A 23,636-nucleotide genomic window follows, 5' to 3' on the forward strand; every position below is an offset into this window, starting at 1 on the left:
GCAATGTCAACAGCTGCGCCCAGCACATCTACGACACGGCTACTCCATCTTTCTACATCGAATCACCAGCGACGACGTACCGGACCCAAGTATAATGTATACAATGTGGGGATATGGACCAATATGCAACAGGCGCTAGGTCCAGCATGGTGGCTTTGGGGCGTTCCGATCGGGCCTTTGTACGTATAGAGATGCAAACTGACCATCAGGGCTTCAGATGGGCTTTCGTTTCCTATCAATGAATCTACATTACATGCGCTGCAAACGGCGCCTCAGACGCAACCACCTACTTACAGAGCGGTAGGCTGAGCCATCGACGCAGGACCAAGCAAGTGAATATCCGCCGAGCCCATAGCTGCATCCAGAATACACCAGTTCACAACCGGCTCTTCACGCTGTCCCAAGGCATTCAGCACGGCCTGTGCGACAAAACCACCAAGAATGGCACATGTCGGTGCAAACGACGCCGTGCTGCGGCGTGTGACAGCGTCGTACGTAGCCTTCGCAAAGTGTGCATAGAACGTCTTAGCATCACGCCGGCGAAATACACTCGCAGTTTTTGCATTCTTCGACGACATAATGTCGGAAGCATGCGTCTCCAACGCTTGTTCGTAGTCATTCAGCGTTGACGGTGGCGTAGTGTCCTGCATGATAGCCCATTGAGCTAACGTCGCAATGAGCCCTGGACTTGGGCGAAACGACCAGGGAGCCTTGAGTGATTCAGAGAGCGGTACAAATGTCTGTTCAAACCGCTTCAGTACCTTTTCCGAGGGATCATCCGGCGAAGGACGCTCTGTTGCATACGTAAGTGCTCCCAAGTCGCAGAACACAAAGCCGCCCATACCCTGTGCAGCCGACGCAAAGAACATTGCATCAGCGCTGCGGCATGCATCATTCCATTGTACAAGCTCCTCTTTAGTCCCGCTTGTTACGATTACCACATTCGGTCGAAGTTCTTGCAAGGCTTTGTGGGATGGAACGCCTTCGTGGGCAACACCTTGGATACCCACGTGAGGATTCAATTGCTGGATTCGTTGCAGAGGCGCATCACTGATACGCGGTTGACCTACATCGTCTGCACGAAAGAAGAACGACGCAGAGAGGTCCTCCTCAAGGACTATGCCAGCATCGACGATCGTCAACTTGCCGATGCCAGCCAAGACGACATTCTTGATCACCTCGGTTGCTACGCCAGAGAGCGTCACAACTACAATATGCGCTGAGCGCATACGGTTCTGCGCCTCAAGACCCCACAGACGGATCTGGCGATCATACAACGCCGCTTCATCTAGCTGTGTGAGTGCACATCGTACACGGCCTACCTTCTGTGACGCCAGTGCCTTGCGGCGGCGGTGGGGACGACATGTCAATGGAAAAGGTATGACTAAACCTAACTGATTATTATACACGCCAGAGGAACGAATCCGCGACTATGAAAGAACGAGCCAGCCACCTGTCGCCAAGGCGGTAAAGGACATGAGCGCCAGGTTGACATACAGGCGAGCGCCTGCACTCTGTGGCTGCGACTGATCAACAAACTGATACGTTGGGAGTTTGCCGGGTTTGTCAACCATGTAAGACACACCATACTGCACAGTCTTGTCACAGCTGCTTCCAATCTGATCCTGGCAACTCTGCATGCAGACAGAGCGTCGCATGAAAGGCGTTTCGCGCTGGTTGTTGCACAGATCCACACAACGCTGCATACGAAGGAGGCAGTCCTGCGACTGGACGGGCCACTGGTACTGCGGAAGACGAGATAAGCTCTTCTTGCATGTGCACATTGTAGCCATACCGTGAGACACATCACAGAAGTTGTGAGAAATCTCATCCGTGTCGTCCGAGCAGCCGGCTGTGGCGCAGAAGTTGGTCTGCATCTGGCAGATCATCGTTTTGGTGTCATTCGAGACGGACGAGTTCGCAATGTTGTAATAGAACGTCGGCAAGTTCGATTTAGCTTCCTCCGAGCCACGGTACATGTTTCCAATAATCGGTGGCAATGTTCCATTCCATGTGGCCGTTACACTAGGTGCTGGGATCGTCACATTGGACGTCACGTTCACATTGGCTTGCGGGAATGACGTCGGTACAGCCATCACATCGTACGCTGCAGACGTGGAAGACGCCACTGGCACCGACACGGCCGGGTACAAGGGACTCGAGGAAGCGTTCACAGATGGTGATGCTGGGGCTGGCGCAGGTGCTTGATTGGATCCTGATGCCGGCGCGGGGGCCGACGACACAGGGCTATTGCTTCCGCCCGCCGGAGATGCACTCCCACGTGCCTGCGTGGAGCCATTTTGGTTCGCTTTCGGAGCAGCCGAGGATGGCGCTGGAGGTTGTGAAGAAGCTGGAGCTGGCTTGCTGGACGAGGCGGCGTTATTAACTGGGGCTGGAGGGGGAGCCGACGACACAGAAGAAGCAGGCGGTGCAGACGAGCTGCTGCCTACAGGATCGCTGAATAGGTAGGAAAGAGCCCTCCCTTGAAGAGAATCAGCATGAGCAGTAGAGGTTACAGAGAGGATAGCGAAAAGAACCCAAAGCAGGTGAATCGCCGCCCCAGGACGCATCCTGAGTAGGCTCACGATAAAAAAGGGAGTGTTGGGATAGAGACCCCAACTGGTGGGATCTTTGGGAATGTCGATCCCCCCGCAAAAAGGAAACACGTGACAGTGCAGGCCTGTGCATTAAATGAGCGTGAAGCGCGCCGCAGCGCGTCTGGCTCTGCCCTATGTCCCAGCGGCGGCGCGTGTGCGCGGTCTGTGGCAGCACACGCTTCCGACTGCTCTCGGCCCAGCTGGTATGTCATGCGGGGCATGTTCAGCGTGACTTTCGTGTTGAGGCCGCACAGGAAGATGATGGTTTTGATACCCAAATTACCACACGTTCACGGAATTTCAACCGATCATCGCAGCGCGACGCACGTCGGATTGAGCGACAGCAATGGGCTGTTGAGCAGCGGCGCAAGCGGCGCGGACGTGTAGGACATGTGTTTCCCGGGACAGCAGAGCACGCATCTCTATCGGACCCTGATAAGGCACTCCTACAAGGCACAAGAGCTACGTTTGCTATTGTTCAATGCTTGCAATTGATTCTGCGGCACCAAATTGAATCAGTATCGCTTTGGCTTCCGGGTGTGGATGTGACAATCTTAGAAGTATGTACATTGTGTGACTTACCTAGACCTGCGCACGCAAAATATGGGCCTATAATGTGTCATGCCATAATGTCCCAGCCGCACCACTAGAGGCGGCGCGTGATACCTTGTCACGTCAGCAACAGTCTAAAGCGACACCACTTCGCTCTGTGCCACGACGAGGTCGGCAGCGCTATGAGACTCCCAACAGCAAATCTGTGCGAACTGTGAACTTGTCCATTCGTTCAACAGTGGCGGTGCTCTATCTCGCCTTCGTACAGTGTCGCATCCCCATCACCTTAGGTGACTTGCGCAAGTACGTTTTTTTCTACTGACGTAATAGACGCATATTTGACAGGACTCTGCCGTACCTGAACGCGATTCGGTTCCTTCCGAATACACTCACAAGTGCGCTTTCATTCAGCGATATCCAATTTGCAAATCTGGACTGCAACGTGCGTGACTTTGGTCGACTGACCTCAGCATATTCCCAGTGTAACAGAACTACATCGAAGGACAGAGCACATCGCCTCGCAGTTGTACTCGCGCTTTGATGTGATGTTCCTTGAGGTGAACAGTGCCCCTATTCTGAGTCGCTATGTTCACGACTTGCTACTTCCTTCTACATTTTATGTGGGCGCCAAGTCTTTGTTGACATTCCTTCGTATTGATATGCATGTTCACAGCGTCTCTGTCATGCCTGTGAACCCAATTGCTCGTGCCAAATTCAAGGAAAAACGGCCAGATGCAGGAACTCGCAATTCCAAGCATGCCTTTTCACGCAACTCGGTCATTCCACGTAGTGTGATGCTCATGGCAGCGCTACTTGTTGTGGTCAAGTTGCAATATGGCCTGGATGGTATACGCCGGCGTGAGTCGCCATTGTATGTACATGACCGAGCCATCTTCTCGGGGGCGGCGCCGCAGGATGCGTGGATTGATGCGATTTGCGCATTACACGGTCTGCCTAGTGAAAGGACATGGGATGCGGTGCCTGCTGAGTTTGCGCCATGGGATACGCAGATTGACCTACTCTCGCTTTCGGACAAAGATGTGGATACGTATCTGTCCTTTCTGGAAGACCAGTATGCGCCGAAAAATATACCCAGCAGCATGCCACTGCGTGAACGCAATGATGAGGATGATCTGCTACCTTGCTTGCCTGGAAAGCATAGACCAGAAATGCATCTCGCCACACTCTCTACCCAAAATCGAAAAACATACTACGAGCGCCGCGCCCAGCTTCAGTCAGCTTTGTATACCCAACCGAACGAAGAGGATACGATATGCCTGGCCCCTGGTGAGGGATATGCTACGCATACACATGATCCTGGTGGTGTCATGCCACGTGAGATGAAACGTGTGTTGGATGTGGCCATGAAAGTGATCGGACTCGACACGACGCCAGAACCGGCCTTTGAAACGACATCAATTGCATGGGGCCGACCGCATGACCAGACAGTTCTGGCCGACTGTATGATGCAATTAGAAGAAGGGCTCCTTGTAATGCTACGCCAACGACGATGATGATATATACCCTTAAGTAGCCTACTTTGTATTTGTGCTATTTTCTCCTTTGCCTTCGGCGCGTGATTTCTTGGTAGCTGTCGCCTTTGTAGGCGTCTTCTCACCTTCGCTGGATGTCGACGTATTCAGCTCACGCTTGCGCTTGGCTGCGCCTGCAATGGAAATAGCGCCGCCACGACCGCGTGTCGCAGTACCTCGAGCAGAAGCAGCACCGCGAATCGATGTCTCAGTCGGGCGGATTGGTACAGGCTTGGGAGCCACCGCACCTCCACGTCCGCCACGTGCAGCCGCATTGCCGCCTCGCACGACAGCCGGTCGCGATGGCGTCGTGGTCGGAGTAGCTCCGTCCTTCGATGTGCCCTTGTTACTTTCTTTGCTGTCCTGTTCAGCGGGCTTCGTATCTTTGGCTGGGGCTACGCCATCACCAAGTTGACCTTTGAGTTCATTGAGCTCGTTGGTCAAGTTCGCAATCTTCTTGTCACGCTGACTGATCATGATCTGGTTGCGCAAAGCCGCTTCCTTCTTGCCGTCTTCGTATCGCGACTGTAGAAGCGGCTGGTAGTGAGCTTGAAGTTCTGCTTCCTTGGCTGAGACAGCTGCCTCAGGACCTGCACGCAGAGTCTCCAGCTCGCCGTCCTTCTCTGCTAAGGCCTTGGCGTATTCGGCCTTGGACGACTCCAACTCTTTCTCAAGCTCAGCGACACGACCATTTGCCGTAGCCAAGAGACTTTCCAGCTCTGCAATACGTGCTTGAAGCGGTGCCAACTGTGCAGCTGTATCTTCCGCAGTCGATGTAGCCGCTGATGGCTCCGTTGCGTTGTCAGCAGAACCGTCTTCTGTCTTGGGCTGTGTTTCGGTGGCTGGCGTTGTCGCCGGCTCACTTGCCTGCACAGCCTCGGTAGTTTCGCCCACCTTGTCAGCCGTAGAAGCGGAAACATTCTTCTGCACTTCTTCGAGCTGCTCTGTCAGCGCTTTCACTTGGGCTTCTGCTGCGCGCTTGTCCTTCAAGAATGTACGAGCAAAGTGCTTGTGCTTCTCACACTCCTCGGTCTTCACGCGCAGCTGCTCTTCAAGCTCTTTGAGGTCAGGCTTCGTCTCGTCCGAGGTCTCTGATGCATCTTCAGCTTTAGGTTCAGTCGAAGGGGCCGCATCGGCATTCTCCGTTCCGTCCGCCGCTGACTCGGCCGTAGCGTCAGCCGCCGTCGCAGGCACTTCGTCAGCCGCTTTCGTAGCCTCATTGACTTGTGTCGTGAGCTCATCGATCTTGGCCTGCAGAGCCTCTTTCTCCTTCTCGGCCTCGGCGGCCTTGGCCGACATATCCTTTTCGAGCTGATTCGCTTTCTCCACGGCCTCCGCCACAGCACGACGTTCTTGCGTAATGCGTGCACGTACTTGCTCACGCAACTGCTCGAACTTCTTGTTGGCCGTCTGCAGCTCAGCAGTGAGTCGAGTGGTTTCCTTCTCTAACTCAGCTTTCGCGGCAGCGATTTGCTCCTGTGCTTCGGTACGCTCTTTCTCCGCCTTCTTCAGCTCCTCTTCCACACCACTTGTCTGCAGCAGACCGGATGCCCGCTTCTTCCAGCGCGTAACATCGTCTTGTACCACACGGAGCTGGCTCTGAGCCGTCTCTAGCTCGACCTTCGCCTTCTGCAGCTCATCACGGTGTGGCTGCAGATCAGTCTGAGCTTGCTGCAGCTGCGCCTCGAGCGATTGGTTACGTGACTCGACAGCCTGCTTGGCCTCTTCGAGAGTAGTGACATGCTCACGCAGCGTGCTTAGCTCATTGATCTTCTCCAAGAGCTCCGCGTACTGTCCACTAGGTGCCGAGGCAGATTCACGTGCCGTCGTCAGTTCAGCACGTGTAGCCTCGAGCGTCTCCTGGGTCTTGGTCAGCGCATGCTCAATGCGCGTGCGTTCCTGCACGGCCATATCCAGCTGAAGCTCCCTGAGCTCCTTTTCACGGCGCAAGTACCGAATTACTTGAAGCTCACTAGCCGTAGGTGTCGAGGACGATGCGCCGTCCTCCACCTTAGGAGCCGCGGCTGCGTCTGTGGAGGTATCGGTAACGTCGTCGATCGCCATGGGCACGTCGGACGAAGCGGTGCCGAGCGCTGCCACTTGCTGTGTCACACCTTCGAGGTGCTCATGGAGTTGGTTGTTTTGCTGCTGCAGCTCGTCACGCTGCTCACGAAGCTGCTCAGCGGTCTTCTCAAGCGCCCGAATCTTGTCTTCCGCATCGACCACAGCCTTGTTGTGTTCCGCAGAAAGCACATCCTTGGCCGTCCTTACCTTCTCCATCTCTTCACGTACACGTTGAGCGTCGGAACGTGCACGACCAAGCTCCTGCTCCAACGCCTCTTTGATTTGCACAAGCTCCTCTGCTCGGGTCGTCGCTTCCTTGGCCTGCATTGAGAACTTGCGTACTTCGTCCCATGCCGACGCCTGCTCCTTCACCTCTTCCGCCTCGGCGGCATTGAGGCCGGCTAGCGTGTCTTCCAGCTCGCGCTTCTCTGCGGCATGCGCAGACGCCTGCTCTTCCAACTTGGTCTGCAGGGCGGACACTTGGCTGTTCAATTCGGCACGCTGCGCCTCCAAGGTATCCCAGCGTGTCTGCCATGCGGCATCAGCCGACGCCTTCTCCGCAAGAGCGGTGTCCTTGGCCTCGTTCGCCTCTGTTAATGCCTTCTGGGTGTCCGCCAGCTCGGTAGCGATGCGCGCCTGCGCGCTTTCAGCCTCGGCTTGCGCCGCCTTGGCCGCCAGGGTATCCGCCTCCGCTGCTGCACGTCCACGACGCACATCGGCCAGCTCCATCTCCAGCTGCCGCTCCGGCGAGAGCTGCGAGTCGTTCGTACCGCCCAGAGCAGCAGCCACAGCTGCACGACGACTCTCTTCGGCAGCAGCATGCTGCTTCTCGAGCAGGGCAGCGACATTGCGTGCATGCTCTAGTTGCGAGAGGAGATCGTCAATGCGGCGCTCACTGTGCTGCACATTCGCCTGCGCAGTCACAAGGGCCTCACGCGCGGCCGCATGCTGCTGACTCAATACGTCCAGCCGCTCACGCAGCTCACGAGTCTCGACATCACGACGTAGCGACGCATGTGTCGCTTCCGTACGTGCCTCAGTAAGCTTCGACTCGTGCACGGCCGCTGCCGCTTGAAGCGCGGCGATTTCCGCCTGCAGACGTTCAGTCTGCGAAGACTTCTCCATTGCTGATGCAGCGTCCGCCTGGTGAGCAGATCGCGCCGCTGCCTCAGCCTCGGCCTTGGCCAGGCCGAGCTTTGCATTCTCATCCAGCAGCCGATCACGCTGCTCTGTGACCAGGCGGTGCTCGGCCTCCTTCGCTGCCAGATGCGTCTGAGCTTCATGGGCGGTGGCCTGCAACTTGGCCAAAGCCTGCTCAGCCTCTTGCAGTGCCGACTCGCGACGATCAAGGAGCGCGTGGATGCGCTCCGTATGCGCAACAGCATCCGCCAGCCGCGACTCATGGAACTTAGCCGACTCCTGCAACATGTGCACACGCTCTTCCGCAGCCGCACGTGCGGCTGCTTCGCGGCGAAGGTCCGCAAGAACAGCAGGAGGAGTTTCAGGCTCAGCTGTCGCCGCCTCGACCACAGGCGGCCGCTCATGGACGTCCAGACCACGTGCTACACATACGTCGCGGTACATATCACGCTCCTGTTGCACCTCGGCCAACATCTCGCGCTCGGTATGCAGCTCATCCGTGACCTTTTCCAGCATATCGGCCGCCTGCTGCAGCTCGTCGTCACGAGGATCACGTGCCTCCAGGCGTTGGCCCAACTCGCGCACTGTCTGTAGGAGACGCGCATTTTGCGCACACAGCTCAGAAAGCGAGCGGAACGTCACAAGCTCTTCGGTAATGACGTCTTGGACGCCAGAAACATCGCCTGGCTGATCCTCGTCAAGACGTTCGGCAGCGGATGGGTCCTTCAGCACAATGGTCTCACGCAGCAGAGTACGGACCTGTGCCGTCGCGTCATCCAGCTGCTGCGAGACCAACTCGTATTCGCGCTGTACACGTTCCAGTTCTGCATTCGCATCCTGTGCATGGCCTTCCGCCTCGGCACGCACCGTCTGCGCGTCCTGTAGCTCATCAGAAATCGCATCGAGGTCCTGGCGCAGCTGGGCTGCTTCTTCACGCTGTGCTTTAAGCTGAGGCGCATGTGCATCGAGATCAGCCATGACTTCAGCCAGCACACCTTCCAGACGTCCGGTCTCTTCACGTTCACGGCGCAGTTCTTCTTGTGTGCGTACAAGGTCGGTATACACATCGCTAAAGCTCTTTCCGTCTTGCTGGATATGCGATGCAAATGCCGCAGCACGAGACGGCGTCGCAGCTGCAGAGCCATCGGCATTAACACCAAGTGCCTCAGCCAAACGGTCCAGCGCCTCTTGTAATCGTGCCTTCTCATCCAGAAGCACTTGGCGTTCCGCTGACGCCTCATCCACTTCTGCCCGGGCAGCACGCTCGCGCGCTGCACATTCCGAGACGAGGGCATCACAACTGGCTTCAAGCTCAGCAGCACGTCGCTCAGCACGCGTCACACGCACGTCAGCGAGCTGTGATGCCTGCTCTGCAGCGGCGCGTTCAACCGTCGCCTCGTTCTCCTGCGATGCAATACGTGCACGCAGATCAGAAATAGTACGAGTAGCATCAGCATAACGCGTCTGTGCCTCCGTAAGTAAACGTTCCGCATGCGATAGCTGCGCTCTAGCCGATGTACGTGCCTGCTCGGCCAGATCGCGCGCCGATTCTGCCTGGACGATACGTGCATGCAGATCTGCACGCGTGGCCGACGACACCTCGTGCTCTCGCGCCAGCTCTTTACGAGCCCATTCGGCATCTTTCTGCGCGAGAGCAAGCTCCTGCTCTAGAGCATGCGTGCGAAACTGGCATCAGAATACGTGATCTAGCAACATACCTTGCTGTTATTCTCAGAGGACTGGGCACGCTCGAGTGCAAGGACCGTCGAGGCGAGCTCTGAGCGCACAGATTGGTGCCGCTGTTGAAGGGACTCGAGTTCATCTGCGGTGAGACTAAGAGGATACATACCCTGCTTCTGAGCGTTGGCTTCACGCTCACGTTGCCAGCTTTCAAGAAGCTTGCGCTTCTCGTTCTCGAGCGCTGCAACTCGCGACTCGAGATCGGACATTCGCGCACGTCCTTCTCGCGTCGTCGTCCCGTGCACGTCGATCGCCTGCTGCCTGCGTTCAGCACGTTGACGTAGTGCAATGGAGGATCACGTGATGATGACATACGAAGTTCCGGCAGTGGCCCCAGCGCCCCACAGCTTCGCCCCATTGTGGCGTAAGGTGGGGCGCAGCCAGTCTTAAAATCCGTGCGAAGAGCTCGGCTATCTTTTTACCGATCTACAATGTCGAATAACGTTTACGAGCCGATTGCCAGCCACGCCCTGAGGGCGTTCCCCCACCTCAAGGCACCGGGCTTTGAGTCAAGCAAGGTATTCGCGGTGACCGCTCTGTACCTGGCCTCGCCCCCACCGGGCTTCCCGAGCCAGGGCTACCTTGCCAAGAACCTCGCCTCTCTGTACCTGTTTGTGATTCACCCGTCGGAGCATGGCCGCCGCTCGCGTGCCCTGACCAAGTCGACCCCAGAAATCTTCTACATCAACATCACCCGTAACAAGATCGAGGTCGGCCGTGGTCACCCGCCGAACAGCAACTCCTCGTCGCTGTTCTCGCGCAAGAACCGCAAGGTGGTCGTCATGGAGTGCTCGGACACGGACATGGTCAACATTGCCACTGGCAAGTCGCAGGTTCAGAGCCTCCTCGACGCTGGCAAGCTTCGTTTCAAGGGTAAGCTGGACTACCTTGAAAAAATCAGCCGAATTCTCCACCACGAACGCTCGGAGCTCTACAAGTCGGTCACCACTGAACCGCGTGAGCGCCCGGACGACAACATGGTCGTCGACGAAGAGGCTCTTGGACAGAGCATGGGTTCTGTCCCCCGCGCTCGCTTGTAAATGCGTAATTAAATAGCTCTGTATATCACTACTCTATATACACACTTCATTTATGAAGCCTGCTTGGTATGGCGGTGCTTGAGCGTACTCTTCTCAGCACCTGATCCTGCTGAGGGGACCGGCTGAGGTACCGCATCCTTTTCCTCCTGATGTTTTAGTCCAGACGCCTTGGGTGCCGATTCGTACGGTGCCTCAAGTTGAGGCATAGGCTCCCGCACAAACAACTCGCGACCATAGGCGCCAATAAGCGCTAGTACGCGGCCGCATACAGTTGTCCTGGGCTGTTAGAGATAGGCAATACATACCACACGGTGCTGCTCACAGCCCCAGCAGGTGCATTTGGGAAGCTGAACAGCGGACCGAGCGGACCAAACCAGTCACCCGGAGGAAGGTAGAACATAGGCACGCGCTTAAAGTACCAGTTCAAAATGAAAGGGATCGCACTGTTGAGGACAAACATGAACCCTTTGAACATGATAGAGAACATGAACTGCGAGGAGGCCATCGTTTTGTCTGTCGTGTCAATAGCACCTCGAACCACATACTTTGCTCATCCACTTCTTGAGTAAGCTTGTCCACCTTACGACGGAGACGAGCCCACTTCGAAAACTCATCCTGGGCACTGGTCATGTTCAGCTGCTGCCGCATCTCGTATAGTTCCTTCTTCTTGGTAGACAGCTTGGACGAAGCCGAGAAGTTGACGACGCGAACATATATGTTACGGAACTGGTGTAAGCTCACTAGTACGTACAAATTCCTGTAGTAAATCACGTCCTAGCCATGTAATGGCATGGTTGATGAAGGACACCAAGAAGATCAACAAGGCCGGATGCATCGTGATCGTTGTCGGCGACGATGTTGTTGAGTTTCAAGGGGACAGAAATTGGGTCAATTTACACCTCCACTGTATTATAACCCTCCTATCCAAACCTACGCACTAACCTGAGCAGATGAGGACGACGACATCTGTCGTCGATGGGGCACCGTAGTTGAGGGCCCAGCTTCGGTGAGTGACGATGATGTATGGAATCCAGCACGAAGCACAAAGTCTGGATTCCTTGCAAGAGTCTCCGGACAGGCATTATGGAATTCATCCATAATGGGATATTGCAGAACGTTCATATTGGGGGTAATGCAGACCAACGTATTCGAAGGGATTTCCATCCAGTCCGCTAATGGTAAGCTAAATGAGTAAACTTACCTTGTTCAAATGTCAACGGTTCACTTGCGATCATGACAATTTTTTGGCGACGACCAGCTTTCACCATTCGATATTCGCCTTTGGAATGCTCATAGAAAGACGTGCCGGTAGAGAAAAACTTTGAATATGAGTCGGCTTGGTCACTTACCAGACTAGCTGCTTCGTCTGTCTTACTTGAAACATATCTAGTGCAAACCACACTTTTGCCATCAGTGACACAAAAGTTCAGCAAACTCGGCTGTCTGTCAGGTAAGGCACTTACTCACCTCATCGACGCCCGCCTCTTTCGACCATGTGTTGATATCACGGATTGTCTGTAGCATGGCGTCTTTCAGTTCCTGATATGAGAATTCATCCGAACTCTTGGGGTCCTTAATATGGCTTAAAAACAGGGCAAATGCAAATTCCGAGTCAGTGTGTCCCTGAGGGAATAAGAACAACGGTTCAGGAAGTGCAGCCAAAAGGCGGCGCTTGATTTTCGCAAACTGAGAAATCTGACCGTTGTGCATCCTTTGTGTCAGTCTCTAGTATACATACCACATCAAACGACCGTACCTCCAAGGGTGGCAATTGGTCTCACTCAGTGCACCTGCCGTGGATGCACGCACATGACCACTACTCACGTCAGTCCAACCTAGCACAGACATACAAAATAAGCGGGCTTTTAATCTTTTCAGCAATACGACGCAAATTAATATTGTTCCATGCCTGGTTATCAGTATTCGTATCGAGTTCGGCGAAAGTAATATATCACGTACTGGTGTTACACTTGTAAATATACAAGGGGCCTGACCAAGTTCGGAGTCGGTTACCGAGTCATACCACCCAACCCCAAAACCATCACCCTTGAATAAGAAAAATGTTAATATTTAAACTCACAAAACTTGATAGAACATACATTGATAGGTGTGTTGAGATCCAAACGAAGTCGCGAATCAAAAGCCTGAGCGGTTGGTAATCACTTCATAGAGATAAAGGCATACCTGATTAATAATGCTATGCGCTGGGCGAGTAAACAAATGGGAGAGTAGAATAGGTTCACTGCCCTTATACACTGCAATATTAGAGCGAATACCAACACTTATCACCATACCTAGTAATCGACACATATGCGTGAATATAATATGTGAAGTTGAGCTCTGAAGTGGAGGAGAAGAGTCGAGGCAAGGTGGAGGTGGAGGTGGAGGTATGAACAGACAGGATTTAAGTACAAACAAATAATAATAAAACATTAGAAGATCTAAAAATAGCTAATATCATTTGAAATATTCAAATACAAATATTAAACAAAAAACGAAAAAAACAGATAACTTGAAAAAATATAACTTAAATAAATTATAAATACAAATATATTCAAATGAAATTAAAATAAATTACATATAAGGCTAATATTAAATTAAGGTTAAATCATATACAAAAATATTCATTCATAGTTCAAAAATTATAATAAATGTAAATATTTAAAAATATTGACATGATAACTATTTATTAACTTAAAATAATTATATTATTTTAATTATTTACTCAAACACTATTCAGTAAATACAAAAATTGATAATATTTTAATATTAATTTTAAAATAAGTTATTATATTGTGCATGTCCATATTTAGTATTTAAAAATGGTAGTTTCAATATATTCATCAATTATATTACTTTTTAATATAATTTATGATCGGTTCTTTGTGATTGCTTTGTCATCAAATGTGGAGGGCTGTATGATGGGGAGTTAAGTGTGTATGTTTTGCGGTCCCCTTTATACGTGGTTTGAAGTCTCATTCATTTATGCATTTATCGCTTGGACTTAGGGATTGGACCCACTCATTAAGGGATCGTCAAAATTGTTCGAAACTCTGTTTTGCTTCACAGTCATGAATAGAGAGGGGATGTCGGGTATTTTTTCTATCTCACCCTTTTTATATCGGCTTTCTCCAGGAAATGAATGAATGTGCGGACTTGAATATTTCATGTAACACTAGAACTACCAATTGTAAGTTATCAGTATTCGTCCGTTATAGTAGCTTCTCTCGGGCATATGCTAGCCGTACATGCACGTAAAAAAATCAACATAATATATCATCTATACTACATAAATGCGAGAAGCAATATAATTGCGACTTCAACGACTATAATGAAGACGGACACGAATGCCACAATGTACCCAGCCGTTTGGAACTTGGGGAGGTAAACGTAAGCGTCAGGATCAACGACGATATCATCCTCATGTTCTGAGTCTCTCTTGTTTCTTCGCTCCAGAATGAACTCCGTAACTTTCTGCTCATATTGCATAGTCATACGATATCGGAAAGCAGCAGTAACGAAAAGGCCAATAGCCAATACACAGTTTGCAACGCCAATCCAAAAGAATGCTGGTTGAAAAATTTTTATAACCGTCAGTGAAAAAGAGAGTTGTCCAAGAGCAGTACGGGTGTATGCACCATCGAATGTCCTTTGTGATGCTCTATTCTGTTAGTATATATGCACTGACTTACCTCAGGTCCAACTTTTCTACTTCTTTGAGAAGTTTGTGCGGATGCTTGACTTGGTCTTGCTTATTCTGTCCAAATGGAAAGAGGACCTTTGAAAACCCAGCTGACATTTGGCGTATATTGTGCCTTGGCCGTGGATGATTCGCAGCGTCGTTAGTCATAATGGTCGCCGTACAGGATGCACGAGCCAAGTACGTGTGCTTGTGCCTGTTTAACCGTCCACGTGACACCAACTCATTGGATCGCAGCGTGTCGCATGTCGGCTTTCTTAGGTGCAATGATGGGTTATGCTCGGCGAGTGCCATCGCTCCTATGGCTTACTGTATTTATCCTCACGTTAGCCAAGAGCGTGGCTCCTCTGTACTTTTACTTTGAAGCCGGTACAAATAAGTGCTTCTATGAGCAACTTCCTGCTGACACAATTGTTGTTGGCCACTATTACCTGGAGGAATGGGATGATACACAGAGTCACTTTGATATCCCCAAAGACGTTGCTCTAGGTATCCTGGTCAAGCATGTTGACAGTGACCATGATCTTGTATCATCGAAAGGGAAGTCAGATGGCCGTTTCGCTTTTAGTTCACATGAAGCTGGTCGTCATGAAATCTGCTTCAACACAGAATACCAAGGTGTGCGCCTCCCTCACCAACACACACCTGAGCTCCGTATGCATCTCGATATTATCATTGGTGATTCACACCGTTCTAATTCTGTTGCTGACAAGGAGCATGCCGAGGATCTTCTTTCCAGGGCTAGAGCATTGAATGCGAAAATGCGTGACCTTCGTAAAGAACAACAATACCAACGTGAGCGCGAGATGGAATTCCGTGACTTAAGTGAGTCTACCAATGCGCGAGTTGTCTGGTGCATTATTCTTCAGATGCTCGTGTTGTTGGTTTGCTGTCTCTGGCAGCTTGTAAGCCTGAAGGTATGTTGCAATGAATGTCTGACAAGTTTAGCTCTTTTTTGAGGACAAAAAGTTCCGTTAGGAATATATATATATATATAGGCGACTATTGACGATAATGTACAAACTATTCGTCTTGATGCACGGTTGTTACAGTAGTGAGTGGTACGTTGTCCACATTGTGACTTGCATTGGGCCACCACTTGAAACGCTTAGTAAGGGAGGTCATCCATTGCCATGTCAACTCGAGTGTTTCCTCCAGCTCACCACTGCCCACCATAAAATTGGTATCCATATGTGAGTCTTGCATGTTTGCAGGCACGTATGTAGGCTGTTGCTCTTCTTTCTCCCTCTCTGTAAGATGCCGTATCAAGTCTTTAATGGTAACCAATCCTTGTAACTGGCCATTCTTGCAAACTAGGATGACACGGGGTCCTAGGCTCTTGAACATTTCAGCCACCACCTCCAGATCTAATTCCGGCTGCACCATTAAAGGTGTAGGGTCGACCCAAGAACCCAGGTCCAAGGGGCCAGAATCGACCTCCATGCTTTCCTCGAGGATGTAGTCAGGTTCATCAAAAGCACCGCTACCCCATCTCATAGTTTCAGGCAAATCTTTAGGCATCTGTGCTGTTGTCAGCGCATATTCTTCGGTGCCCTTGGGATAAAACTTGCATACAACCTCCGGCGTGAGGCTTTGGAGCTTAGAGGTTTGGTCAATAGCATACCGGAGATGGTTCCTTTCGACATAGCCAAGGACGGTAGCGTCATTTCTGCTGGAAACCACAGGGAATCCACGATATGTAGCTTCCGATACATACTTCTCAATATCACTGAGCTTCATTCCATCAGCATACAAGGCATCTGGCTGCTTCTGGATAAGAGAACCCACCTCTGCACCGAAAATGTGTTCTTCTTGTTCCAAGTAGGGGTAGCCGTTGAATTTGATGGCCCTGTCGGAAATACCGCCTTTACCATTGAGATCAGCCACCAGTTTTGCCGTACCTACAACCAGCATAATAGGCAGGATGTAGGTCAAAGCACCCGTCAGCTCGAACATAATCACCACCACAGCCACAGTGATACGAGTAACGCCAGCCAATCCAGCTGCAGCGCCCAGCATAGCGTAAGTACCTGGGGTAATGCAAGGCTCATGTGGATTACATGCAGCAAACATACTCCAGCTTGGGAAGGCTGACTGCATTGCTTTTACAAGTATACCGATCATGCGACCAAATGTGGCTCCCACAGCCATCGAAGGGATGAAAATGCCTGCCGGTACTTTACAGCCATAAGACAGTACAACAAACATGAACCGAAGGATGGTGGCCAGCAACAACGATGTGGCCATCGACCATTGCATACGCGATTGGCAGAGCACGTCGTTCTCACTTGCTCCATCACATTGCTGGAATAGGATTTCCAGCGACTCTGTCATGTCGATCCGCATGAAGCGGTTGAAATAGCTGACCATGGCTGTTAGGACAGCCAGGATCACAGCTTCCGCCACACCGTGATTGGCAAGTCGTTTCCGTCTGAAACGCTGTACCTGCAAGTTGAAACGTGCCACATATTCTCCATAGAGTCCACCAAAGGCACCGAGAAGAAGGAAAAAGGCAATTTCGAAGTAGTGCCAATCTCGGTTGTATTCCACTTGGAAGAGCACCAGTTTACCAGTCCTGAACGGGTTCATGAAGGAGAGTGCTACTGTGCTTGCTAGAGCACACAAGAAGGTACGCCACATAGTCTGTGCTGGGAAATGCGATGTCATTTCTTCTAGGGCAAAGAGCACACCACCTACAGGCGAGCCGAACGCCACGGCTACGCCAGCTGCACTAGAGGCGGTAAGCAGTTCGCGCAGTTTTGCATGGCTTGGCACAAGCCAGTGGAATACTTCGGAGGCTGTGTAACCCATACAACAGGCGACATGAACGGCAGGTCCTTCTTTGCCTACACTCAATCCGGAGGCGATCGCCAATGGTAGGCCCAAACTCTTAATGACCAAGGTCCATGCACTGAGGAAACCACGAATGACAAAACCTGAGAGAACACACTTGATCTCACTGATACCACTTCCTGCTGCATAGGGCGCATACTGCTTTACCAGGTAGGCACATGAAAATGCCAGCAAGGCCGAAAATCCGATATACACAAACCATGCGGGGACCGTCCACGCGGCCCATTCGATCCACTCGTTGCAGGTCTCCACAGGCGCGACAGGGCTCTCACTCCGCAGGGTCAGCCGCGTCATGGTTTGAATAGCACTTGCGACGCTTGTCGTGTTTGCATTGGCTGCTGCCGCCGCCGCTAACGCCGCCATGCCCTTGGGTCCTGATCCTGCGCCTGGACCTGCCGGGTCCATATCTTCCCAACAACAAAACTTCTTGTTCAGCCACCAGCCGGCGGAGCAGTATCCCTGCTTCAGGTCCGAAGCCCACTCTGTCACAACGCTAATGACGGCCATGTTGAGACCAATGAGTACACCTAGCCGTAAGTTTGCCATGGCTCGTTCACGTACCGACCAAAATGACTAGGCCTGATTCCGCCGTCGTCAGCAGGGGCGCTCGAAGCGCGCCAGCCAATCCACCCACATAACCAAATATCGCATTAAGGAACATCATCAGACGTTCACCGAACGGCATTCGTTCAGCGTATGCTGCAAACGTCCTCCAAGCCTGAGAACTCTGTGCGTGCATATTCTCGGCAATACGCTGCACTTGCTCCTCATGTCGCATAATCTTCACTCGCTCTCTGCGTCCATCGACGACCCAGTCCACGGTCGTGAACTTGCATTAGTATAGCGTATACGTACACGGCCATAATCCTTCGTTGCCTCGCGCGCTGGCGCTGGAGGCCGTAGCGGCATGGCCATGGTGGGAAGGTGCGAGGTGTATGTGGAGGTTATCAACACTATTCACGCGGTTCGTGCAGTAGCAACGAAGCCGAGCGGGCTAAGAGCCCACGTAGACGTGCGCGAGGTGCATCCTTGTCATCCTCGTCGCGAATACGCTTGGACGCATGGGAAGGAGCGATGGATGCGCGTTTTCGCGGCGTCGTTGGGATGGGACTCGGCAAGGCGGGTGCTGGACCCTTGGGCCGATCGTTGTCCACGCGACTTGCCAATTCGCGCAGGGCTTGGTTGCCCAGGGACCGGAACTGCTCCAGGTCTTCCGAGGGAACATGCGCATCCGACTGTGCGTCACCAATGTACGCAAATGCCATCCGGAGGATGGCCTGCATGTACGTGTTGAGATGAAATGTGCCTTGGTGTGCCCACTCCAATGTATGTGCCTTTAAAAGACTCACAGCCTCTGGATCGCCCCATGCCATGGACTGCAGCTGATGCAGGGCGAGAGAGACGAGGGTATCGGGAATCGTCGTACTGTGTGCCGTTTTCGGGATGCACAGCGCGATGTGGGTGGTCGAGTCGTCTGGCTCTGCCTCGGCGGCTAGGGCCATACGCAGCAAGAGATTCGCTAGCGACGTAAGCAACGCAAATGCGTCGGCAGCAATGGCAGGCGTATGCGCCCGTGCCAGGAGCGTATCGAACGCATCAGCCAAGTCACTCCACATATGCCAAAGAGGCTGAATGGCTGTGCGTAGCCCAGGTGTTCGATCCATTCCGACATGGAGCGTAGGCAGGACGTCAAGCAATGCTTCGCGAAGCACCTGATCCACATTGACCGTGGGCTCATGCAGCGTTACAACCTTGCATGGCATCCATACCTTGTTGTGTGTCTGCATGAATGTCTGTGCCTGTGCCTCCGCCCACGCCACCGCCAGCAACGGTGTAGGTACCGACGGCGTAGGCACAGTAGCCATCGCATCACACACGACCAACTGTGCCTCCTGTGCCATGGCCGGAGCACGTACGCCATCGACGATGCGGACCTGCGTCCCGTGCGCTAGCGGATGAAGGACTTCATCGGCACTCAGCCCCATTTTATGCCGTAGCCATCGAGCGCCTGCGGCGGGGCCGTCTTTCGATACATACACGGCAATGGTAAAGGTCGGTGGACTTTGCATCGTCTCGTGGCACAGCCATGCAACACGATCGACCATGCTATCCGCCCACGTCCCTCGCTCCCATAGCCGCGTACTAGCCTCTTGGGCGTGCACAAACGCGTCGACTCGCTCGTCATCGGACCATCGGGGCGCACGCCCTGTAGCATCACTTGAGCGCCGAGAACGCGATACATGCAAATGCGGCAGACGTGTACGAAGATCCTCGAGACGCTCTGCCTGTACCTTGCGATCACGCTGCTTTGCGAGAATCGCTTGCCAATGTTTCATAGTCGCCCGAAATATATGCCGCGTGAACTGGACCTGTGCCAACGCATCCATGGACGCGTGACGAACATTTGCTGCGACAGGCTCAGCCAAGAGTCGTGACGTGAGACGCGAAGCCATGGACGCCAACAGCGACGCACGTCGTACACGTCGTCGATGCTTTGCCTCGCTCTCCAATGCCTGCTGTCCCACATGATGCACCATGTCGTCCAGAGCGGCGTCGCACAGTTGCTGCGTGAGGGATGTCGTGAGCTGAGTACGTGGAAGGCGGGGTTTAGGTTTGGGTTTGGGCGGGGGTGCTGGCGTACTTGGCACCACGTCGGCTGGCGGTTTCGTCTTCGTGAAGGATGGCGTGGCTGGCGGCGGTTTAGGTTGGGAAGCGGACGGCGGCGCTGGCCAAGCAAACGCCGGCGTCGTTGGTGGCGGCATCACCGCGGGAGTTTTCGCGGCAGGCGCCTTCGCAGGTGTGAACGTGAACGGCTTGGCCGGAGGGGATGGCGTCTTGGCCCTTTTTGTTGTTGTTGGTGTTGGGGTGGTCGATGGCATCACGGGGGGCAGCGATGTTGTCACTGTCGGCTTGGGTGGCTGCAGAGTCTTGCCATCGACAATGTCCTGGCACGTCGCTGTGCCACGCTTGACTTCGACAAGTGTTTGGCTGAAAGGCGAGACAAACGACTTGTCTTCGTCTAGCACGACGAGCTTGTTGATCTTCGCGACACCGTCCTGCTCATCCACATCCACGTGTACCAAGCGAAGAAACTCGATCGTCTCTGCATCGTCGTCCATCCCCAAAATCGTCGTCACGTAACTCAGCGGCAAACCGTTATGTTGCGGCATGTAGGCCCTGGCCAGTGCCTTGATGGCACCGATGCGTACACTAGGAAACAAGTTCTCAGCGAGGCAGGCCGTCAGGTAACTCACCTCTGGCCGTGCCACGATCTTAAAGAAGCGTGTGAAAAAGTTGGGCGTCGCTTCCGTATTGCGCGGCTGACCGCGCTTTTCAAGGAGATTCGATCGCTGGACCAACGTCTGGAGCTGCAAAGCCCACTGCAGGGGCGCCGCCGTAAAGACAGGCGTCGGGAGCAGCTCGACTTCACGTAGCGATTCAGGATCGCGAATGTGCAAGAGCAAATTGTACGCACGAAACTCGGGCTCGTTGGGGTAGGTATGGCCCAGCAGTCGCTGGTCGTCGTAGTACTCAATCAAGCTACGCAGCGTCTTGCGCAGCTGCTCGAGTTCCTGCTGCTCGCTCCATGCCTCAGCATCTACGCCGCCTTTCCAGTGCAGACACAGAATGTGGTACCGGGCGATGCGTTCATGACAGGCAATGGCAATCGCACCGCGATCGCTTTGTACGATAAAGTCCTGCCGAATCGCTCGTGTACGGTTCCACAGAAATGGTTGGACAACTGCGAACTGTGGATCGCGCGGGTCTGCTGGAAGAAGCGTATGTAGCAGGTAGTCCAGTGTGGTTTGGAGGACCGCAGGGGGACGAACTTCTTCTGGCAGCGGCAGTTCGCGGCCAGCAGCTGGACGTCGGTAAATCTTGACCGCCGCCTTCGGATCAGCGTGCGTCGTCCCTGGGATAAGCTCCAGCTTATCTAGTTCTTTTTGGATCTCTCTCTCGAGACGCTCGTGCTCGGGGCACATCTCCATGCAGGTGCCTACCAGCTTCGTCGCATCTTCCAGCAGACCCGGCTTGGCGGGGTCTGGAAGGACACCGCTGGCAATATACGCCTCGCGCTTGTGTGCATATTCGACCTTGAGCTGCCTGTGAGTGAAGTATGTCCACCTACCTCAGCGAGACGCGCGGCCGTCGTATCTTCTCGCGGCCGGAATCGCTCGAGGCGCTCGTCGTTCGCGCCATTCATGGCGGTAGGACGTGCGTTGCGACACGCCTCCACTCGCTGCCATCGCTGCCTCCTCCCGTCATGGCGCGAGACGTGTGGGGCTCCCTGCTGCAGGGCGCCCGCGCCCGCCATGCGTTTGTGTCAAAGAGCATTGTTGTGCTAGGTACGTATACACCTATCTTACACGCTAGGCGAACCTGGGAGCGGCAAGTCGACATTGGTCCGCCAGTTGGCTGGCACCGCAGAGGCACGAACGACGGTGCCGAAAGAGTCGTCAGGCCCCCTTAACTTTGGGTACCTGGACCTCCAGGACGACGCGACGTCCATTGGTACGTGATGCAGTCCTACTTACCTTCAGAGCCGTGGCGCACAGGCGTGTACACTGTCCACTCGGCGGACATGGCAGTGGCAGCCACACTGCCTTACGCTTTCCCACCCGTGCACACTGCGCCGGATGCCTCAGTGCAACCGTCGCTCCGTCGCTTGCGTGATACCGTGTTTGTGATTACGCTCGATTGGCGCGAGCCGTGGGCGTTTGCTGCCCAAATCACGGCGTGGCTGGGTCTCCTTGAGCGTCTCATTGCGAGCGCCCATGCCAGTGGCTCCGACGTGGACGCCGACGCAGATGCAGACACTCTACGCCGTGCTATGCGTGCGCAACGTACGTATCCACTGATCACACCTGACCGCAGTCTCTGCCTGGACGTATCCACCGTCCGATACACAGCCATCACCACCGACCACCGCGCTGGCTGACAACCTCGGCGTGCCGTTGGTGTTTGTGGGTACGCACACAGATCACATCGATACGCTCCTTGCGGAGCACGTCCTCACTGAGGCACAGCTCGATACGGTCCAGCAATTCTTACGCACCGTCGCTTTGCGGTACGGCGCAGCCTTGTTTTCTACGACGATGCATCGTGCCTCTACCTACGATGCAGTACGTACGTGCATTCGGCATCGCCTCTATGTCGATCAGCCCGTGCCCAGCACAGCCCGACCTGCCCCACTGGAGGCTGAGATCGTCACAGCAGATGTACGCAAGCTGTGCATCCCGCCAGGCTGGGATACGTGGGCCAAGATCGAAGCGCTGGCTTCCTCGTTTTCGTGTGCAGCGTGGGACGAGACATGGGCAAACGATCATGCGGGCCGGCTGCATCCCACCGCGGAGAGCACCTCGGTGGTGGCGCAGCGGATGGCCGAGTGTGTCCCTCCGCCGCCATCGATCAAGGCTCAGGCGCCTACCCACGTCGAGGTATCGTCCACCGCCGAGTTTCTTGCGTCGCTACGGGCGCGGCAGCCCCCTGCAACGGAGGCCATACCCACGCCGCCTACTTCGGCAGGGCCGGCACGTCATGCCCTCGGTCCATCGATGCAGGTATCGACGCTGGACTTGCCGGCTGTCGAGAGCGCATTGCAAGAGCAAGTGCGAGATGTCCCTGTGGCACCAACGACGCCGATCGCATCGGCGCATCACAAATCTCATACGCCCAGCAGCTTGCGCACAGAGTCCCTGGCCTCGCCTAGTGTCGCGACACCCAAGCAGACCGAAGTCCTGCACAGCTTCTTCCAGAGCTGTACGTATGCGAACTTGGATACTTACCTCAGTACTCAAAAAGCCATCATCCACCTCCAGCCCAGGCTCCACGCCAGGCACGCCCAGTGCTCGCATTGGCCGTGTACGTCGTCGGAAAGACGAGATGGGGGGGTAGTCATGTACTAATAGATCCATCCTTAGCCATGCCTGCGATTTTCCTTATCATCATGCGTCATCATCGCGGCCATCGCACGCGTCTGCATCGCATGCGAGCGCGTATTGGCAGGCCGGCTTCGAGGCGGCGTACTCGCAGGGTCCTCCAAAACGACAAAGGCCGAGGCTTCTGGCTCTCTTCGTCTCGACGGATGTGGCTGAGCGGCCGACGACCCGGTGTCGAGCTCCGTCCGTGGCGTGGGTCGGCGTGGCGTGGTGCGTGTCGACGACCGTGTCTTTTTCATGGCCATGGCATCCAGGCGCGCACATACGGCATCGACTATATCGGCACTCGACCTCTCTGCAATCTCTTCTGTACTTAGCTCGTGCAGCGGCACACGCTGCATCGTGGAACTCGCAGCACGATCCATATAGATTCACTCGGTCAAGAAGCAGCGGCGGCGCGCGCCGCCGCCTCTTCCTCCTCCGCACTGTACGTATGCTATATCAACACGCCCCACGCGTTATATCACGTGACTATGGGT

At 53.9% G+C, this 23,636-nt stretch overlaps 12 protein-coding genes across 12 annotated transcripts; 4 read left to right on the forward strand and 8 right to left on the reverse strand.

Moving 5' to 3' along the window:
* Positions 1-290: 290 nt before the first annotated feature.
* Malapachy_0704 (aos1-smt3p activating protein) lies at positions 291-1,365 on the reverse strand (the record flags this gene model as incomplete). Its single annotated transcript, XM_018135219.1, has 2 exons — positions 291-1,288; positions 1,323-1,365. The coding sequence occupies 2 exons, from the start codon at positions 1,363-1,365 to the stop codon at positions 291-293; spliced, it is 1,041 nt and encodes a 346-aa protein (XP_017992515.1).
* A 65-nt stretch (positions 1,366-1,430) lies between these two features.
* Malapachy_0702 (hypothetical protein) lies at positions 1,431-2,570 on the reverse strand (the record flags this gene model as incomplete). The annotated part of the gene is made up of 1 exon (XM_018135217.1): positions 1,431-2,570. The coding sequence occupies one exon, from the start codon at positions 2,568-2,570 to the stop codon at positions 1,431-1,433; it is 1,140 nt and encodes a 379-aa protein (XP_017992509.1).
* A 161-nt stretch (positions 2,571-2,731) lies between these two features.
* Malapachy_0685 (hypothetical protein) lies at positions 2,732-4,663 on the forward strand (the record flags this gene model as incomplete). Its single annotated transcript, XM_018135200.1, has 4 exons — positions 2,732-3,157; positions 3,184-3,452; positions 3,480-3,591; positions 3,620-4,663. The coding sequence occupies 4 exons, from the start codon at positions 2,732-2,734 to the stop codon at positions 4,661-4,663; spliced, it is 1,851 nt and encodes a 616-aa protein (XP_017992120.1).
* Positions 4,664-4,684: 21 nt separating this feature from the next.
* Malapachy_0696 (nucleoprotein tpr) lies at positions 4,685-9,834 on the reverse strand (the record flags this gene model as incomplete). The annotated part of the gene is made up of 3 exons (XM_018135211.1): positions 4,685-9,571; positions 9,604-9,707; positions 9,735-9,834. 3 exons carry the CDS (start codon positions 9,832-9,834, stop codon positions 4,685-4,687), a joined length of 5,091 nt encoding a protein of 1,696 aa, XP_017992718.1.
* Positions 9,835-10,056: 222 nt separating this feature from the next.
* Malapachy_0693 (hypothetical protein) lies at positions 10,057-10,665 on the forward strand (the record flags this gene model as incomplete). The annotated part of the gene is made up of 1 exon (XM_018135208.1): positions 10,057-10,665. The coding sequence occupies one exon, from the start codon at positions 10,057-10,059 to the stop codon at positions 10,663-10,665; it is 609 nt and encodes a 202-aa protein (XP_017992723.1).
* A 50-nt stretch (positions 10,666-10,715) lies between these two features.
* On the reverse strand, positions 10,716-11,500 carry Malapachy_0680 (guided entry of tail-anchored protein; the record flags this gene model as incomplete). The annotated part of the gene is made up of 4 exons (XM_018135195.1): positions 10,716-10,941; positions 10,971-11,178; positions 11,211-11,391; positions 11,417-11,500. 4 exons carry the CDS (start codon positions 11,498-11,500, stop codon positions 10,716-10,718), a joined length of 699 nt encoding a protein of 232 aa, XP_017992117.1.
* Positions 11,501-11,595: 95 nt separating this feature from the next.
* Malapachy_0676 (n-terminal nucleophile aminohydrolase) lies at positions 11,596-12,975 on the reverse strand (the record flags this gene model as incomplete). The annotated part of the gene is made up of 9 exons (XM_018135191.1): positions 11,596-11,837; positions 11,867-11,984; positions 12,015-12,104; positions 12,133-12,376; positions 12,404-12,481; positions 12,516-12,574; positions 12,625-12,711; positions 12,765-12,809; positions 12,850-12,975. 9 exons carry the CDS (start codon positions 12,973-12,975, stop codon positions 11,596-11,598), a joined length of 1,089 nt encoding a protein of 362 aa, XP_017992168.1.
* A 1,659-nt stretch (positions 12,976-14,634) lies between these two features.
* Malapachy_0663 (p24 involved in membrane trafficking) lies at positions 14,635-15,343 on the forward strand (the record flags this gene model as incomplete). The annotated part of the gene is made up of 2 exons (XM_018135178.1): positions 14,635-15,282; positions 15,314-15,343. The coding sequence occupies 2 exons, from the start codon at positions 14,635-14,637 to the stop codon at positions 15,341-15,343; spliced, it is 678 nt and encodes a 225-aa protein (XP_017992223.1).
* A 45-nt stretch (positions 15,344-15,388) lies between these two features.
* Positions 15,389-18,133, reverse strand: Malapachy_0674 (voltage-gated chloride channel; the record flags this gene model as incomplete). Its single annotated transcript, XM_018135189.1, has 3 exons — positions 15,389-17,745; positions 17,780-18,047; positions 18,074-18,133. 3 exons carry the CDS (start codon positions 18,131-18,133, stop codon positions 15,389-15,391), a joined length of 2,685 nt encoding a protein of 894 aa, XP_017992170.1.
* Positions 18,134-18,171: 38 nt separating this feature from the next.
* Malapachy_0679 (nuclear export factor sac3) lies at positions 18,172-21,422 on the reverse strand (the record flags this gene model as incomplete). Its single annotated transcript, XM_018135194.1, has 2 exons — positions 18,172-21,318; positions 21,348-21,422. 2 exons carry the CDS (start codon positions 21,420-21,422, stop codon positions 18,172-18,174), a joined length of 3,222 nt encoding a protein of 1,073 aa, XP_017992177.1.
* Positions 21,423-21,482: 60 nt separating this feature from the next.
* Positions 21,483-23,113, forward strand: Malapachy_0690 (dynein light intermediate chain; the record flags this gene model as incomplete). Its single annotated transcript, XM_018135205.1, has 6 exons — positions 21,483-21,564; positions 21,593-21,730; positions 21,760-22,062; positions 22,094-22,341; positions 22,381-22,978; positions 23,010-23,113. 6 exons carry the CDS (start codon positions 21,483-21,485, stop codon positions 23,111-23,113), a joined length of 1,473 nt encoding a protein of 490 aa, XP_017992720.1.
* Positions 23,114-23,135: 22 nt separating this feature from the next.
* On the reverse strand, positions 23,136-23,522 carry Malapachy_0707 (hypothetical protein; the record flags this gene model as incomplete). The annotated part of the gene is made up of 1 exon (XM_018135222.1): positions 23,136-23,522. The coding sequence occupies one exon, from the start codon at positions 23,520-23,522 to the stop codon at positions 23,136-23,138; it is 387 nt and encodes a 128-aa protein (XP_017992514.1).
* Positions 23,523-23,636: the final 114 nt, after the last annotated feature.

This window comes from Malassezia pachydermatis (genome assembly GCF_001278385.1).
Source record: "Malassezia pachydermatis strain CBS 1879 chromosome Unknown scaffold3, whole genome shotgun sequence".
In the NCBI taxonomy this organism is placed as follows: domain Eukaryota; kingdom Fungi; phylum Basidiomycota; class Malasseziomycetes; order Malasseziales; family Malasseziaceae; genus Malassezia; species Malassezia pachydermatis.